The sequence below is a fragment of the Nannospalax galili genome, unplaced genomic scaffold (assembly GCF_000622305.1).
Source record: "Nannospalax galili isolate Female #2095 unplaced genomic scaffold, S.galili_v1.0 scaffold612, whole genome shotgun sequence".
Taxonomy (NCBI): domain Eukaryota; kingdom Metazoa; phylum Chordata; class Mammalia; order Rodentia; family Spalacidae; genus Nannospalax; species Nannospalax galili.
The window spans coordinates 2,435,230-2,454,451 of NW_008333388.1; the positions used below are offsets into that span (position 1 = coordinate 2,435,230).

Genomic DNA, 19,222 nt, shown 5'->3' on the forward strand with positions numbered 1-19,222 from the left:
GACAGTCCAGTTGGACAGCGAGGATTATTAAGCTGGATAAATACAATAGAGAATAGAAATGTCATAGGAAAAATTAGTGAAATGAAAAGGGTTTTATTATTTTGTTCATTTTGTGTATCAGAGAGAGCATATATGCAGGTGTGAGTGCATGTGAATGCCACAGTGTGTATGTGGAGATCAGAGAACAACCTTTGGGAGTTGGTTCCCGCCCTTGAGTCAGGATCTCATTTCTCCTTCTGTGCAGCAGCTGGATCTTGAGCTTCCAGCTACTTCTCCCCCATCTCCCTGTAAGAGTCCTGGGATTACAGGTGCAGGCCACTGCATCCAGCTTTTTTGCTGGGTTCCAAGGATTAAACTCAGGTCGTTATACTCATGTGGCAGGTGCTTTTTTACGCACTGAGCCATCCCCATCCCATCCTCTTCCCTTTTCTTTTCAATCAACAAATTAATGATCTTTTCTTGGATTGACCTCCCCCCCCAAAAAAATAGAGAAGACTCAAGTTATTGGAGTCAGAAATGAAGAGAGAACAGTAGTGCTAACCTTATAGAAATAATGATCATAAAAGAACCCCACGAATATCCACATGCTAATAAATTGTCAACTCAGGTAAAGTGAACAGATCACTAGGAAGCTCTTAGGTGGAGACGTGCCTGCCTAGTCCTGGACACTGCACTGTGTTTGCAGGACAGATCAGTAGGAGCTCCTAGTCATGGACACTGTTTTTGCAGGCTGCTGCCGTCTCCTCTCAAGGATGCTGTGGAGGTGACAACCTGGAGAAGGTGCTACACCATGCAGGAGGTGAACTCTGCCCTGAGCAAAATTCAGCTGGTGGGGTATTCTCAGAAAATTGTAAGTGTTATGTCCAGTAAGTAGCTCACGAATGTTGTCAGCTCATGTTGAGCCTTTGGAGAACTTTGTAGCTCTCTCTAACCATCTGTGATCTTTGTGCCTGTCCAAAGAAAAAAGAGTACCCATCAGTTGCCTCCACCCTTGCTTACTTCTTATTTTTTTAATTTTTAATTTATTTTTTATTTATGTGTATGAGTTTTTGCCTGCACATATGTCAGTGCTCCATGTACATGCCATGCCCACAGAGGCCAGAAGAGTATGTCAGATCCCCCAGAATTGGAATTATGAAAGGTTGTCAGCTGCTATGTGGGTGCTGGGAATTGAACCTGAGACCTTCTGAAGAACAGCAAGTGTTCTTAACCGCTAAACCATCTCTCCAGCCCCTTGCTTGTGTCTTAGTATATCCATGCTTAACCCCCTCATTTCCTGTCTCCAGCTAGTATTGGCTTAACCAGTTGGTGATGAGTCTGGAGAAAGGGATCTGTACCATCACCACAGAAGAAACCACACACCGCATTACCTGTGTCAGACTCCATTTTATTCTAGCCGACTTTTGTTCACCCCTAGGGCCCTCCCCCCTTGCTCTACTGACTGAGCTAGGCTGGCCAGTTTCTTGCAGGCAATACACTGTTACTACAATGCAGTGAAATTTACACTCAGTCAGGGAGAAGTTCTCCCTCAGCTACACCTGCATCTCCATGGAGCCCATTGTTTCTGCAACTTTGAGAAACTTGTTTTTCCTAACCAAAACTTAGAAACTTTTTGTTAATTTTTGAAAGCCTCTTTGTTAACTCACCTGCCCCTGTCTGGTGTAACTATAGTGATCTGATGTAACCATGGTTATTGATTTTGCCCCTGGCATGATGCAATTGTGGTTTTGAGCTTTATAAACCCTGCTCTGCCTCTCAGGGTTGAGAGTTCTCTTCGGCATTAGCCCACTCTGGACAGCTGGCTATTAAAAGGACTCCCAATTCGACCATCACTATGAGGCGCTCCTCTGTGCCTCTTGGTTGATATCACAAGTACAGTAGCAAACAGAAGCCATTTGACAAGATGACTTTGAGCTATGATCTAAATGATCAGGATTCCTGTTCTTCTGTTGACCCACAACTGGAGCCACACAGAACCACCAGGACCCTAACCTGAAGTCAAAAAGGGAAACCAATCTTTGGCTTGTTCTATTTGTAACATGACACCCTGTCTTTTAACTAGGTCCTGTATGCTGGGTGACAAAACAAGAGCTGGAAACTCTCAGGTGGCAAAGACTAAGGGATCGCTTCCAATCACTTCTGTTGTCTACATATGCATGATCTCCATTATTTTCATTTTCTTTCTGGTTTGCTTTAAAATAAAGATGTTTTTGTTGCTTTTTCCTACGAGTTTATGTACTGACCAGGTTGCTGATAACCCCATGTTCTCTGTGTGGTTCTTAGGAACTTTTTGGTGCCGTCCAGGTGACCCCTCTGAGCTCTGGCTACGCCCTGGGAAGCTCCAACTGGATTATCCAGTCACATTATGAGAAAGTGTCTTATGTCTCTGGATCCTCCTTGCTTACAACACACCCTCAGGTAACTTCTCTAACCACCAGCCTGTGGTTATTTAATCCAAACTCAGAATTTGTCCATCATTTGTTTTTAAATCATTCTAATCTTGGTTTCTTCTGTTACACTAAGAAAGTTAGACTGTTAGGGGTCAGCTCTAAGATCCTGATTCCCCAGTCCTCCCAAAGCCCCTAGCCTGATGTGAGACACAGAAGGTTGGTTTACTTAGCACATACTAACTGCTGAATACTTAACAAATGCAGGTGTCAGGCATTTATCTAAGCATCAGGGATTAAGTGACCACCAAGCAAGGTGTCTGCTCTGAATGTCATCTTCAGTGATGGTAGAGAAGGAGAGTGAACAGGACCAAAGATGAGTATAAGCTGTGTGGTCTGCAGCTGACACAAGTCCTTAGAACAACAGGCAGGCTTATTTCTAGAGTGAGGGAGGTGGTTTAGACTGGATGGTCAGAACTCCTCAGGAGTCATCCATCTGAAACCAGGATTGAAGAAGGAGCCGTGTGAAGTTGTGAGACAAAACACTGCAGAGATGGCTGATGAATGGCCCTGGACGGAACAGGCTGGGCGAAGGAAGAGCAGAAAAGGCCCTTGTGACTCCACACAGTGAGCCATGAGGCTGGGAGAGGAGCAAGACCAGATTGCATGGGCCTTGGTAGGCCATGATGAGTTCTGAATTATTCTGTTCATTCATTTCTTTTTTGGTGTGTGATTGTGGTATATGTATGTACTTGTCAGTATGAATGTGTGCAAGGCTGCACTCAGAAGTGGAAGAAAGAGGTCAAGGCCAGATGTCCTCCTCGATGGCTCCCCACCTTATTTTGTGACAGGGTCTCTTACTGAACCTGAAGCTCACCAATTTGGCTAGACTGTCTGGCCAGTGACTAGCTTCAGGGAGCCCCCTGTCTCCACCCCCACCTCCATAGGGTAACATAACAGGCATGTGCCACGAGCCTGGGCATTTGAAGTGGGAGCTGTGGATCTGAATGCAGGTTCTCATGCTTGTGAAGCCAGCACTTTCCACAGAGCCAGCTCCCCAGGCCCCCATTCCTTGACTGAAGTTTCTTGCTAAATTTCATACAGTATAATTTGAAGGTAATTATATTCTCTTCCCCCACCACCCTTTACCCAATTTAATATACTCTCTTGCAGATATAAAATATTGCCTGTAGAATCTGATTTGTGTGCCCAGATGTCCTTCAGTGTAGGTCAATCCATTGGGCCCACCAAGAGTCCTACCCCTGTAAGACACTGCCTTTCCTTCCCCCAGCAGCCATCAATTGCCAAAAGTTCCTTAGGTTGGGTTAGGATTATTAACTGCTTCCCCATGTCTATGTTGGAATTTTTGTCTGGTTTGAGCTTGTATAGGACTTAGCATGCAGTTACTATTGCTGTGAGTTCATATGAATAACTGACTGCCATCTGGAAGATTATTTCCTTGTGGTCACCCACCTCCTCTGACTCTTACAATCTTTCTGCCTCCTTTTCTGCAATGATTCCTGCACCTTGGGAGGCAGAGGTTTGAAATAGGCATCCTATTCAGGGATAAACACTCTGTGACCTCTTGGTTCTCTGCATATTAGCCAATTGTAGGTTTCTATGTTAAGCATCATCTGTTGCCTTAGAAAACTTCTCTGGTGAAAGATGAGAGATGCGTCCATCCTATGTTTAGAGGTTGCATTAAAGATGTGTCACTTAGAGTTAAGCATTGCGCAGACATTTTCTCTGCATTTGGCCAGTTCTGGAGCTCTGTTAAATGGTCTCCGTCTGCTGCACAAAGAAGCTGCTTTGATGAGAGGTGCAAGTACACGTGTCTATAACCATGAGGATGCATGTTTAGAACACAGTAAGAAATCACATTGGTCCAGCGATGTGGCAAAAGTAGATTCCTTTTCTAGGATCTATGACCTCTCTAGCCATGCTTTTTTTTTCTTTTTTTCCTTTTTGGCTATGTTTATAGTACCACACATAAGTTCTCTTTTATTGAGTGAGTCTTAATTCCAACTAGACAGCTGATGATCACCCCCAAGATAAAAGTGCCACTACTGCACTAATAGCAATAGTTTGCTGTGCCAGTCATTGTGTTTATTAGACTTTACAGCTGGGTGGGACCATTGACTGGTTTTCTCCCTTGGCAGCTTGTACAGTGTCCTCTGACACCATGAGAGCTGCTCTGTGGGGAGGAGCTTCCAGGTCAGCTCCAGCTCCATTGCTCCAAGGCCTGTTTCTGAAGTGTGGCCTGTCTTCCACAGTAGGATATTGCTTTCGTTTTCTCCTGATTGTACTTTAATGTGGAAAGTTTAAGCTAATCATGCATTAGTCGTATTTGGCAATAGCCTCTACTTAAACATTGCTGTGAATATACTACTTGATCCTTTTTTAGGCATTTGTAAAGAATTCACTGTTTATTTTATAAATCCTGGTTCTTTGACGTTTGTAAGGATGGGTGGTCTAGAAACCACTTGATGAGTGTATAGGTAACTTGTAGGAGTCTATCACATTTTATCTTTTTAAATTCACTAATTTATGAATATAACCAAGATTTTATTGTCTTCATAATAAAACAAAAGATTGAGCTTAGAACTAGATCACCTGGGTGCTTCTCTTTTCTTTGTAATTTCTGCCATTTTCTGGAAAATGGCTTTGGGCTAGGCATGGTGGCGCATGCCTTTAATCCCAGCACTCAAGAGGCAGAGGCAGGCAGATCTCTGTGAGTTCAAGGCCAGCCTGGTCTACATAGAGAGACCAGGTTCCAAGTCAGCTGGGGCTACAGGGAGACTCTGTCTCAAAAAAATAAGAACAAAATTTGCTTTGGTTTACATATCACAGCAACCCTTCTTTCTATCATGAATTGCTTTCTCTGGGTATATAGAGGATCCTTGCCCCTTGTACCATGTCCCTTTACGGCTTTAGTACTTGGCACACTTCTTACAAAAAGTCCCTCGTGCTGTATTTGTGTCAAATAAGTTTATGGTATAAACATATTTATACACCTTACAGAATGGCTGACTAAAGCTGCATTAACATATACCATTTTCAAAGAGGAAGGCAAGTCTGTGTTCTAGCCTGAACAGCAGGTGCTTCTTATCTGCCATACTACAGTTTGTTCATACTTATTTGGACAGGGACGTATGTAACCCAAGCTGGCCTTGAACTTAATGCATTAAGGATGACCTTGAACTCCTTCCTGATCCTCCTGCCTCTGCCTCTGAAGGGCTAGGATTACAGGCATGCACAACCACCCTGGCTTATGCCTTTTTTATAACCAAGCTTTAGCTCAAGGTCTAGAGGGGACAAGTTGCTATTTTTTCCTGTAGCCAGCAGAATTCTGGGCCCTTCCCGCTTATTGAGATCAAAATCCCACCAATGTCATCATAATCTGCCTCATTGAATCAAAATTTTTATTGGCAACTTCTTTCATTCTTGATGTATTCTCCCTTAAAAGACAGAGGGATGACTTGGCTGCCTGTTTGTCCTGCTTAGATCAAAGCCTTTACAGTTCTGTTGACGTAATTTCCAGTAAATTATTCTTACAAAGTCCATAAATTTAAAGGGAAAATAAGGTCTTGAAAGTAATGAGCAACATACCTAAGTAATTAGTTTTAATTTCTAGCTGGCACCGTGTTATACATGACAAAGGAAAAAACAGCTTTACCTTCATCCACATTGTTGGTTTTATATTGAATTAACAGGGATTTTTTCAAAAGTTTTAGTTTGTTTTAATGCCTGGTGTGGTGGCGCACACCTTTAATCCCAACACTTGGGAGGCAGCGGCAGGCGGATCTTTGTGAGTTCAAGGCCAACCTGGTCTACACAGGGCGTTCCAGGACAGCTGGGCTACAGGGAGACCCTGTCTCAAAAAGACAAAAAAAAAGTTTTAATTTGGGGGTTGGAGAGATGGCTCAGTGGTTAAGAGCACTGACTGCTCTTGCAGAGGACCCAGGCATCCTGAGTTCAGTTCTCATGACTCACATGATGAAAAGGTGAGAACTGACTCCTCTAAGTTGTCCTCACACCTCCACATACAGCACAAAATAAATGAAAATTTCAATGTAATTCACAAAATTTAAAAAGAAGCATTTATTGATGTCAGCCATATTTAGGGAAGGAAAAATAGAATTCAGAGATTCTGTGTGTGCATGACATTAAGAACAGGGACATCTCTTTGGCAGCATTGGCAAGGTGACCATTTAGCTCACAAGTGGGCCACAGATGTGATGGGCATGAGCTTGAGAGAATATTGGGCAGAAATTGTTGGGGAACCCTGTTGTTAAGGCTGCAGTGGAGCTCGGTGCTAGATGGAGGACCCCCTTTCTCCGCAGGGGCTTCCTGCTCTCTGTCTGACCTTATTTGGAACATGACCTTTGGCATAGTTACCTACAAGAGCTACCCCTAGGTTTTTCCTGTATGATAATCAGGCATTGTACTAGAGCCAGGCATTCCCGCCTCCCCTCTCTACATGATAGGGTCCTCCTGCCACATGCAAATAGAGCATGCTACGAACACCTATCACACCTATTGAGTGACGCTTTGGCTGCGGTCTTCACCCTATATTTTCCCCCAACCCCCACTGAATAAACGAGCTGTTTCACTGAAGCTGACTCCCTGAAGGTCTTTTCCGTCATACTTACGGGCCGTCCTGACCCTGCTCGCTGCCTCTGCTCCCTTTGTCCTCTCAGATCAGTGGCCAGCGACCCACGAGGGAAGGGAGAGACCCACAAGAAATAGAGCGTGGGAACCTGGAACTGAAGGGAAGTCTGGAAACGAACTGGAGAGTAATCACACTTTTTGTCTTTTTTTTTTTTTTTTGAAGCAGGGTCTCCCTGTAGCCCCAGCTGTCCTGGAACTCACTATGTAGACCAGGCTAGCCTTGAGCTTGAGCTCACAGATATCCGCCTGCCTCTGCCTCTCAAGTGCTGGGACTACAGGCATGCGCCACCACGCCCAGCTACACTTTTTAAATTATATAAATAGAAGGCTGAAGACCAGCAATTCATCTCTTAGAAACATTTACCAGTAGACTATGAAAGGAAGAAAAATAATCTTGCATAAGAGTGATTGGAAAGAGAAGAAAATTGAGGGCATAGCAAGGACAGTGTCCCAGGCAGGGAAGGAGACGTGCTGGCCTGTACTGGGCACACCCTCATTATTGACTCTTGTTTGTTGGTCTTTTTGAGACAGGGTCTCCCTGTAGCCCCAACTGGCCTGACACTTGCTGTATAGACCAGACTGGCCTCAGTCTCACAGAGATCCATCCACCTGCCTCTGCCTCTGGAGTGATGGAACTAAGGGCATGAGCCACCACACCCAGCTCTCAGTATTGACTTTTGATCCATCTGATACACGGCTCCCCTGCCTAATTCTCTTACTCTCCTGTACCTGCCGCTGGTGTCACTTCAACCTTACATCTTCTTTTTCTAGCTGAACTCTCTAGTACTGTGTCAAAGTAAGGGATGATAGCCAGTGTCCTTGTTGTGGGCCCAGTTTTAAAGGGAATGCTTTTATAATTCCTTCAGTGAAGTGGGATTTTTACCACACACTTTGACCTGTCAAGGAGTTTCTCCTCTATTCATTTTCTGAATTTTTTTTTTGACATGCATCTTATGAAATACGTTCTGAGTCTGAGATAGTCATGTGATCCCTGTGCATGGTGCATCTTTACTCTCTAGTCCTCCCTTTATTTCCTTCCTTATACCTTAGAGTTTACTCTGACGCTTTTATTTTGATATTTGCCTTATTTCTTCTTTGTAATAAATGTGTTAAGTCTGGAAAGCTGTCTCTTGGTCTCATTTAACCTGTTGAATGTTCACTATGTGGTGCTGCCTTTAGTCTCCTGAAGTAGGTCGTGCTGGCCTTCACAGTGCCCATACTCAAGTAACCCAAGCTCAGTTTACCGTGTGTGTTTCTAGTCCGTGCAGTCTGGTTGGACTTAGTATTAGACAGGGTGTTTTTTTTTTAATTCTTTCTATTTTTGTTGTCATTGGCACAGTTAATTACATACATTAATATGTTTGAGCATGCTTTTCCCACAAATGCATGCAGTATGTACGGATCATATCCAGCCACTGTTCAGTTCTCACCAGCTCCTCTTCTAGGGGCCCAGTAATCACTGTCTAACTTTCAGATCAACTTTGGTTTGTGGGTGGGAAGGGCTTTTTTTTTTTTTTTTTTGGTTTTTTGGAGCCAGGGTCTCCCTGTAGCCCAAGCTATCCTGGAACTCACTATGTAGACCAGGCTGGCCTTGAACTCACAGAGATCCGCCTGCCTCTGCCTCCCGTGTGCCGGACGTGTGCCACCACGCCCAGCTTGGGAAGGGCATTTTTATTTTCTAGTTTCCACACACGAGAGAGAACATGCAGAGTCCACTTTCTTTGTTTCTGTATCTGGCACATTTTCCCTAATATAACGTCCCTCACTCTCGTCCATTTGCTGCACATGACAAGTTCATCATTATGCCTGAACAGTACTTCGTTGTGTATACATCTGCCATATTTTCTTCATCAGTTCATCTGTTGAGGGGCAGCTAGACTGGGTTCTTATCTAGCTATTGTGAATAGTTCAGTAGTAAACATGTTATATATGCTGACCTCATTTCCATTGGGTAATGAGATAGTGTCTCCAGTCAGAATGACTGTTATAAAAATATAGCAAAAGCTGGCAAGGACATGGGAGAAAGGAGCCCTTACATATTGTTAGTGGGGTTGTCAGTGTAGCTGCTGGAAAATGCATGAAGCCGCCTCAAAAACCTAAGAATTTTGTCTTTATCATACTTAGATTTCAGGGGTGGGTCTCCCTGTCTGTCTGTCTCTCTGTCTCTCTCTCTCTTTCTCCTCTTCCCTCCCTCCCCCCTTCCCCCAATATAATAAAAGTATACTGATTAACTGAAATTTTATTAAGCTCCCTTTGAAGCACAGTATTTTTGTAAACATTCTACAGATGTTGGGAAAGAATGTATATTCATTGTAGGATAAACAGACAGTTGTTAGCTGCCATGTGGGTGCTGGGAATAGAACCCTGGTCCTCTGCAGGAGCAGCCAGTGCTCTTACCGCTGAGCCACCTCTGCAGCCCCTAATTTGGCCTTTTGTTTTATGCAGGTCATCTGTGCCTTCCCTGTCTGTGTCCCTACTTGGCCAGCAGTATGTTATGTCGGTGTGCCTGCTCCTCCTGTTCCTGCAGGCTTACCAGCTATCAGTCCTTACATTAAGCTGTGTAGCAAAAGTGTATAGCTTCATGATCATTACATTTTACTGATCAGTTCTTCTTATCAGGATGCATGCATGGTTGCTTTCAGTCCGTCTATCAACACTACATTGATGGACTAGCAAAATGGCTCAGAGGGTTAAGGCACTAGCCACCAAAGCTGACAACCTGAGTTCTAGCCCCAGGATCCACATGGTAGAAGGAAAGAACCAACTCAGGAAAGCTGTCCTTTGACTTTCTACACACGTGCCATGCTGCGTGCACACGTGCCATGCCACATGCACACGTAATTTGAAGCTGGCTGGGTGTGGCAGTATGTGGTTCAGCACTGAGGAGGCTGAGGTAGAAGGGATGGAAAATTTCAGGCTAGCCTAGGCTAATTAGCAAACCTGTTTCAAAAACCAAACGTCAAAATTCTTAGTTGTTTTTAAGTTGTTTCTACTCCTTCTGGTTGGTTTTGTTTTTCTTAGAGAACTTGAAGCGTGTGCGTGTTCACACCTCAGTGTTCCCATTAGCTCTCCTTTTGCATTTCTCATCTCAAGACCTTAGAAGTCCTGGAACTCATGAATTCGTTCTTCGCTTACCTCCTTAGCTTCCTCAGTCCTGCCGTGTTGAATTCTACTGTTCACCCTGCGTTTTCACACAGTATGTCTTTTGTGCTTTCTCATTGTAGCACCTTCTGCTTAGATGATGCGTTTCAGAATGCATAATCTACAGTTCTGTCTGACTGCTGAGCTCTCCACGTGGGATGGGTTTATTGTGCGAGATGCCACACTCCTCACCGTGGGAGCATCTGTGCGCTCTCACTATTTGACCAGAGAGACACTTGCTGCCACTTGTCCCCACAGTATGAAGGAACAAGAGTGAGCTGAAGGTGCCTTCACTAGTGTCCATGTTCACGAAGCAGCGTTTTCCTCCTCGCAGTGTGCTGGAGCAGGCCATCCTCTGCTCCTGATGGTGGAGAAAGGCGAAGAACGAGGTGACCACCCCCAGGCTCCGCTCACCAGGCTCTGCGTGCTACCATAGAGGCTGTTGGCCCCCCATTTTCCATTCTTGCAGCCACTATGTCCCAAGAAGATTATCTGGGTTTTGCTTTAGTTTCCCAAGGTTATCAGTTGCCTTCTGTGCTTAAACCCTGGGTGAGTGCCAGCAGCTTGAGTTAACTCAGATGTGCTAATTTCAAAACACAGGAAAAAGAATCTGATTCAGGGCCAGGCCTGGTGGTGCTCGCCTTCAATCCCAGCGTTCGGGAGGCAGAGGCAGGCGGGTCTCCCTGACGCTTCTCAGTGGTGTTTCCATGCCCACTTTTCCACCTTTACCAGTAGAACAGGCTGAGCTAGTGAGGTGAGGAGAGAGCAGTGGGCAGAGTGAGCATCAGCAAGGGCGGCGGCAGCAGTGGTGAGGAGACAGCAGAGGGGCTCCGGAGAGACCTGAGGATCGCTGTAGTGAGAAGGGAGGGAGGGCGAGGAGGCAGCCGTGACTGAAACAGGGTGGAAGGTCGCCGAGGGTCAGACCTGAAAGACTGGCCCCCACCTGCTGGGAGGGTTCTGTGGAGCTGCCGGGCCTCAAAGAGCCAAGGGTCAGACCCAGGTGTGAGGCTGTAGTGCTCAACGTGGTCAAGGGCTGAAGAGCCTGACACAACCAGTATAAGAGCTGTGACATCAAAGTCACTGCCCGCTGTTCCCGCTGCTGCCCGCTGGGCCACACAGTGCTGTTGAGTTGGAGATGATGATAGTGCTTGTGGTCAAAGCTGCCCGGAGTGTCTGCAGTCATCTCTGGCCTCTAGAGCAGTTGGCCCACCTTGGCTTGCCAGCTGGCAATTCCTATCCTGGTATGACTGATAACACCAACTGGGCCTGGAACATGACTGAGATCACAACTGATAATTTAATGTGCAGATGGCAGGAACATACAGAATCAAAGAAGGAAGGGAGTTACAGCATTGGGGAAAGGAAAATTTTAGAAAGGGAAATCTGACATTTGAGGCATAGCCACTCCAAAAGACCAAGTACCCAGTAGCAGATGTGAGAAGCCAGTAGTCAGGTCAGGTCTGAAGATGCAGAAATGGATCGGTTCTATATAGGCTAAAGCCGAAAAATTGAACTGGAGTTGCAGGTGTAAACCTGGTGATAGAGTGCATGCTTTACACTCACAAGGCCCTGGGTTCATCCCACGCACCACAGACAAACCACCACAACAAAAGTGGAACAGAAAAAGAACTTGTAACCAGAGAGGGAGGGCTGGATAGACATGCAGCAGTTAAGAGAGCTTGCTGCTCATACAGTGGACCCAGGTGTGATTCCTAACACCCACATGAGGTAGCTCATAACTGCCTATAACTCCAGGTCCAGGGGATGCAAGATCCTATCCTCTTCTAGCCTCCATGGCACTGCTCTTGCTCTCTTCCTCTCTCCCTCTCTCCCTCTCCTCCCTCCCTCTTTCTCTCTCACACACACACAATTAAACATAAAATCTTTTTCTTTTTTTTTTTTTTTTTTTTTGGTTTTTTTTGAGACCAGGTCTCCTGGTAGCCCAGCTGCCCTAAACTCACTGTATAGACCAGGCTGGTCTCGCTCTCATAGAGATCCACCTGCCTCTGCCTCCCAAGTGCCCAGATTAAAGGCCTGTGCCACCACACCTGGGCTAAACAAAATCTTTAAAAGGAAGACAATAGAGATGAAGGCAGCCAGCAAAAGACAAGTTTATGTGTCACCCCTAAGAGAAAAAAAGAGTTGCCCCATTGCAGTAAGCCCTCAGCAAACCCAGAGCAAACGGAATCACACATCAGCACACATACGAGAGGGGGAAGATGAACACAACCTGGAGGATGGGCCAAAGTGAAATCTAAAAATTTGTTTTTAAATCTTAGAGGGAAAAACCTTTGCTGACCCTAACATTCAGGCACAATTGCAGCCTACTTTTGTGATCCTCCTGTTGTTGTGAAGTAGATTTTCCTTAGAGCCTCAGGCATTCTCTCTACCACATGCTAGCTGATGTCTGCCTAAGATTGCATCGTGCAGATATACCATAAAGTATTTAACTGCTTTCTCATCTTTAAGACATTTAATTTTTTTTCTGAAAAACATCTACTCTAAGCAGTTGCACAGTGTGCCCAGAAGGAGGGCATAAGACACCTTTTAAAGCCAGTAACTTGGGGCTAAAGAGATGGCTCAGCAGTTAAGAGCCCTGGTTGTTCTTACGGAGTACCTGGGTTTGATTCCCAGTACTACTTACATGGCAGCTAACAACCATCTGTAACTCCAGTTCCAAGTGATCTGACACCCTCTTCTGGCCTCCACAGGCACTGCGCACACATGGTGCTCTTACAGACATGCAGGCAAAACACTCATACATAGAAAATAAAAAGTAATAAAATTTTAAAAGCAATAGCTAAAATACAATAAAACAAGGCATGCCCGTTGGGAAGTCCCCAAGTGCACTGGCAGTGAGCATCTTGATTGTTAGAGGAAATCACATTAATGGACTTGCCTATGGCTTGTGAGTCTGTATTTGAATATTACATTTTGTATTTGATGGCGTGAAAGGGAGATATAGTACTCATTGGAGATTGTTTCTTGACTATTCTGCCTGCCTTTAGCAGCAAGACTTGAGTTTAATATGAAAAGCTCAGGCATAGTGTATCAAAAGCTACATGCATGCACCTGGACATGGGAGCACTCAGGGTTAGAAACCAAGCTAGTATGGGACACTTAAAATCGGAAAGGACTAATCTTTGACGTGTAGAAAACTGCTGTGTGGCAGGTTTTGTTGTTAGTGTTGGTATTTTTGGTTGGGATTCAGGTTTGCTTTGTTTGTTGTCTTGGTCTTGTTTGGGCCTCAAGAGAGACCTGGGAGGTATTCGTCCCACCCCTTCAACTCTCACTGAAGGCCTGTAAGACTCCAGCTTAGTCTCTTGCTGGAACACAGAAGGGAGCCAAGGTCAAAGGTTTCCCACTTAACCTTTGACCTAGAGGCTAAAACAAGTTTGTCAGTCCATGGTGACTGGGAGGGAGAAGAGAGATGATTTGAAAGCAGTAGTTCTGCTGGCCTAAAATTTTGTGAGTCATGAATGGACTGAACCCTAATGATGAGAAACTGATGAGATCCACACCAAAAACATAAGAAAATGTATGAGCCCCTCCCTGTACCACACTCTGCACTTTATTTCTTGAGACCATGAGCATAGGTAAAGTCCTCAGAATGCACTGATACAAATCAGGTTAAGAACCTGCCTTTGAACAATGGAAAGTACACACGTTCAACTCTCTCTCTCTCTCTCTCTCTCTCTCTCTCTCTCTCTCTCTCTCTCTCTCTCACACACACACACACACAGACATACATGCATATGCACATACATACACACATACACATATGTAAACAGACACACACACACACACACACACAGAGCTTTTTGAGGCAGGGAGTCACATAGCCACATAGCTTAGGCTATCCTTGAGCTCACTATGTAGCTGAGGATGACTCTGAACCTGATCCTCCTGCCTGTACCTCCCCAGTGCTGGGATTATAAGCGTGCACCACTGGAAGTAGTTGGCATTTTCTGCCTAGTCAGTTCCTTGAAGCTTGTGTCCTTTTAGCTGCCCAAGGGAGCTCCTTATTGCCCTAAGTAGTGGGGCCACAAGAAAGTCTTCCAGCACTGCTACCTTCCCTCCATGTCCCCTGCCTGTTCCTCCCCTGGCAGTTCAGGAGAGACTTCCTCTTGCCTTGTTTGCTTGAAGTCTTGTAGACCCGGCAATAATAAATGTGGATTCTGCCCATGAATCTAGAAGAAATATTTTAAATTTGAAGCCCTTAAATCCATTACTTAGATCCAAAGCAGCCACTAGGTAGGTAGGCTTGGTTTTGTTGTTTGTTTGCCGTTGTTTTCTTCCTCTGAATTTCTCCAGAAGTTTTTGTTTTTGAAGCAATGCTTTGACCTGGATACACTGTAGTAAAAGTTAAATGCCATATAAGGGCAGTAGCAAAACTGAGCTACAGATAGTCCCTGGATCTGTCAGAGTGCTCTGGCTCAGTTAATAGAGCCCAGGAAACCAGGAGAGACTGACATCTGACTGGACTCTGCATGTCTGTCCACACTCGAGACTTTCCTGTCTCATCGGCTGTACACTGTCTCTCCATGGATGACTCCATGAATAGCGTATGCTACTTAAGCACATTTCTGTGTTTATAATTAATTTCCTCATTTAGTCAGTGCTGTTTTCTAAACCCTTCCTATGGGCAGTGGACTATTTGAAGAGGTTAGGGAAGACAGGCTGGGTAGCTACCTTTACAGAAGTTCTCACTGGGGAAGACCTTTTCTTCACAGTGCAACTGAACAGTGTTGTAGGACAGAAATCCACTGGTATCAGGAGGGTGTCTGCCTTCGGCTCGGGAATGGAGACTCATGAAAGGGTGGCGTTTGAATTACCTTTGGAGGGCAGAGTTGTGCTTCATGATCTTGTATGTATTTCTTCCTTTCCACATTGAAGAATACAGGCCACTGAGCCCTTAACTGGTTCACTGATTCTTCCTTTTCCATCATCTAGGGTCTATAACATGTAAAAGACCTTGAGATAACCTGTGTCATTGCCCAAGTGCTCTTTTCACTTGACCAGGCTGAGATCTCTCCTGCACAGGTCATCTGCCTTCTACACCCTCCCTGGCTTTCTTCCTGTAGGATCTCCTGGGTCAGGCTTCCCATCCCAGACAGAAATGACCAGCTCGCCTCGGAAGTGTCATCTTTCCCCTCTCCTCCACCCTTGCCCTTCGTTATCTTCTGTAATCATTGGTACCAAAGTGCCATCCCTGCTTCAGACTACTGAGCTTCTCTTGCTCACTCTCTAGGGCATTATTCTGACCTTTTGGTCCTTTCTCAATTACACTTTCTCTCTTTTCATTAATGTCTTTTCTCAGACCGGAAGTAGACTCCACATTCAAACCAACGGCTTCATCTGACATCATTAGACTGCCTCACTGTTCGTTGTCTTCTCCCAGAACTGACTTGCAGTGTGCCTGCTGCCTCTCATCTCCTGACTTCTGTTTTCCAGAGAGGCACATGCTCACATTTCCTCCTGTGTTCTTATCATGCATCTGTCTACTCAGCAAGTGTTGATTTGCCTAGGCATTTTCAGTAGGCATACAGAACCCTTTCCCTCAGGGAACGTCATAGTCCTGCAGGGACACAGACAAGTAGATGATGGGCAGCCACAGTACAGTGCGGTTTGTACTGCAACAAAAGTTGCTGATGCCCTGGGACACATCACATAGAGGAGGGAAATCTCAGGATGGAAAGGGGTAGGGTGTCACAGAGGTGGCAGTGAGTGCTCTGGACTGTGTTTTATTGGGTCTTAAGCTCTTTAGCCAAAAAGAAATTAAAACTAGAACCAATACTTCATCTGCCAAAAGGCCATATATTATTGACCTCACCTAGCCTGGGGCAGCCTTGACCTCATGCCTCTGGCATTTGTACACTTAGTGCAGACTTTTAAGTCTGTCTGTATTTTCTTTGTAGTGCGGGAATTGAACTCACAGCATTCTGTGTCTTTTTGAAAAGCCCTTTATATCATTATTACACATACATGCTTTCTCTTCAACTAGATTTTAAACTGGTAGGACCTAGAGGCAGGGTCTTCCTTTTCTTGAGCCCATGTAAATTGTACAATAAAAATTAACTACTGTGTCCAGGCGTGGTGGTACACACCATTAATCCCAGCCCTTGGGAGGCAGAGGCAAGTGGATCTCTGTGAGTTCAAGGCCAGCCTGGTCTACGTAGTGAGTTCCAGGCCAGCAGGGGCTACAGGGAAACCCTGTCTCAAAAAGACCAAAAATTAATTAATTAATTAATTAATTAACTACTGTGTCTGCGGAGGTAGCTCCCAGAGCTGAGGAGGTGAATATAGGCAGATCCTTGGTGCCTGCTGGCCAGCCAGCCTAGTCATATTGGCAGGCCCAGGTCCCAGGGAGAAACCGTGTTTTAGAAAACAAGGTAGACAGCTAGCTCCTGAGGAATGACACCAAGGGTGACTTCTGACCTCCACCTGTGCACGCACACCTGTACCTGCACACACTTGTGCTCACACGTGTGCATACACGTGTTTACATACCTGCACACACAGAAAAGGTAACTGTTAACTCACAATAAAGTTATAGGATCAACCTAAGTGTCTGTATACACGATTAGGCTTTAGTCTGCTGCAAAGAAGAGAGAAATGATGTCATTTGCCGAAAATGAATAGAGCGAGCAATCACCAAGATAGGCTAAATGAGCCAGACTTAGATAAATATCACCTGTTTTCTCTCAGATGCAGAATCTACATTTTTAACAAGAGGAGAGGACTAACAGGATGGCAGGTAGATAAGAATGCTTGCTGTGGGAACCTGAGGACCTGAGTTCAGATCCTCAGCACCCACATGACAGAGCCAGGCATGGCTACACGTGCCGGTGACTTGATTGCTGATGAGCCTGCAGACAAGAAGATCATTGGCGTTTGCTGGCTGCCACTATCTCCAAAAACTGTTGAGGTTCAGTGAGACCCTGTCTTGAGGGAGTAAGATCGAAAGCAGTAGAACATGAGGCTCAGCGTCCCTCTGGCCCCACACGGGTGTATGGACCTTCACACCCATGCATACACACTCACGGACAGACAACATAAAAGTTATGTACTTGGGAAGAGAAAGGGACCAGTGGAAGGGAGGAAGAGGGAGCAGAGGGTAGTGGAGAGGTGAATATGGTCAGGGTGCATTGTATACAGCTATGAAGATGTCATGCTAGAACCTGTTGTTTTACAAGTGAATATATGCTAATGAAACATAAGATAAAATTAACCACTAGAGGGGCTGGAGAGATGGCTCAGTGGTTAAGAACACTGGTTGTTCTTGCAGAAGACCCGGGTTCAAATCCCAGCACCACATGGCAGCTAACAAATGTCTGTAACTCCAGTCCCAGGGGATCCGACAGCCTCTTCTGTCCTCCGTGGGTATTGCACAACACGGGTGCACTTACCTACACACAGGCAATACATGCATACATATAAAATAAAAATAATAAATTTTAAAAATATATTAAAAAAAACATTTAACTGCTAGAGACCAGCACAGTGACCACAGCATTCCTATAAGCTTGGCAGTTTTGACCATCTTACCTGCAAACCTGCTTGTAACTCAACTTTGTAAGGCGTTTTTGATTCCTGAATAAGATAGATTTTTCGTTTCATGTGCTTAAACAAAATGATCCCTTTTAAGCACTCATTCAGTGGTTGTTGACATCAGTAATATGTGTATTTGCCCTTTGGTGAGCAAGGACATCTGAAGTGTCACTAAAAGCCTTTTAAGCCTACTATTGTCCCAGACCCTGGGAATCAGGGAGACCCTGTCCTGTGGGGCTCAAATACCAAGTACACCTGACCGTGAGGCACCTACATGCTTCCAGCTTGGTGGACGCTCACAGTGCAGCACAGCCCATCTTCCTTTGTGAGTGATTGATTTTCAAAAGATGTAGATGGTGGAGGCTCAGAGATCATGTTTTCAGCCGTAGTTTGCCCCCCCCCCCCCGCTTATATTCACTTCTGGATCTGTCTATTTATTTTTAAATATATTATTTTTATTTTATGTGTATGAGTGTGTTGCCTGCATGTATGTGAGTGCACTCATGTCGTGCAATTCCGTGGAGGTCAGAGGAGGGCTTCGGATTCCCCTGGAACTGGAGTTAAGGACAGTTTATAGCTGCCATGTGGGTGCTGGAAATCGGACCTGGGTCCTCTGCAAGAGCAGTCAGTGCTCTTAACTGCTGAGCCATCGCTCCAGTGTCATTTTTAAATTTTTTTTAAAGACTATGTGTATGAGTGTTTGCCTGCATGTATCTAAGCATACCGTGTGTATGCAATGTCCACAGAGGCCAGAAGAGGGTGTTGGATATAAATGGTTGTTAGCCCTGTGGGAGCTGGGAACCAAACCCAGGTCCTCAGCAAGAAGAGCCAGTGCTCTTAATTGCTGAGCATCTCTCCAGCCCACTGGGTCTGTCATTCTTACAGTTTCAGGTCACAGTGCTTTCTCCCAACTCAATCAGATCTCTGGAAATGTGCACAGAAGCACACAGAAACACACACACACCATTTCAGAGGGTCTTTGGACCCTTGGAGGTCCACCTCCATCACAGTCACCTTTGGGAATGTTATCAGTTTAGTCTAACTTATATATGAAATTGTTGCCATTTTAAGCTAAACACCCACCCACCATGCTGCCTGGTCCCTTTGTCACTCATCCAGTTTCCTTCTGGTATACACAGGAAGCAATTCAAGGCTCCTTACATATCTGCTGCTCAAAACCATTGTGCTTTACCCCTCACACACTTCCTCCTTTCTGTGGAAACATTGCCACACCCGAGAGGGTCGGAAGTATAAACTTGAGTTCTGCCCAAGAAGTCAAAAGGCTGTTAGATGCATTAGTTTATCTGTGCAAAGAGGAAACAGGAGCTAATCACACACTGTCATCTTCCACACTGGACTCTGGCCCACATTAAAAAGCTTTTTCTCAGATTATAAAGCAGTTTATAACATAGACCCATGCTCATGTTATTTAAAAATTAATGAAGTTGCCGGGGTGATGGTGCATGCCTTTA

General features: G+C 45.1%; 1 protein-coding gene across 4 annotated transcripts in view; it reads left to right on the forward strand.

Moving 5' to 3' along the window:
- Nucleotides 1-19,222, forward strand: part of Ints9 (integrator complex subunit 9) — a 120,747-nt gene that overhangs the window by 76,709 nt on the left and 24,816 nt on the right. For all 4 annotated transcript variants that reach the window (XM_029561113.1, XM_029561115.1, XM_029561114.1 and 1 more), the window contains 2 exons: nucleotides 730-850; nucleotides 2,284-2,418. In XM_029561113.1, the coding sequence (XP_029416973.1) occupies nucleotides 730-850; nucleotides 2,284-2,418 (256 nt within the window). The remainder of the gene's footprint in view (nucleotides 1-729; nucleotides 851-2,283; nucleotides 2,419-19,222) is intronic.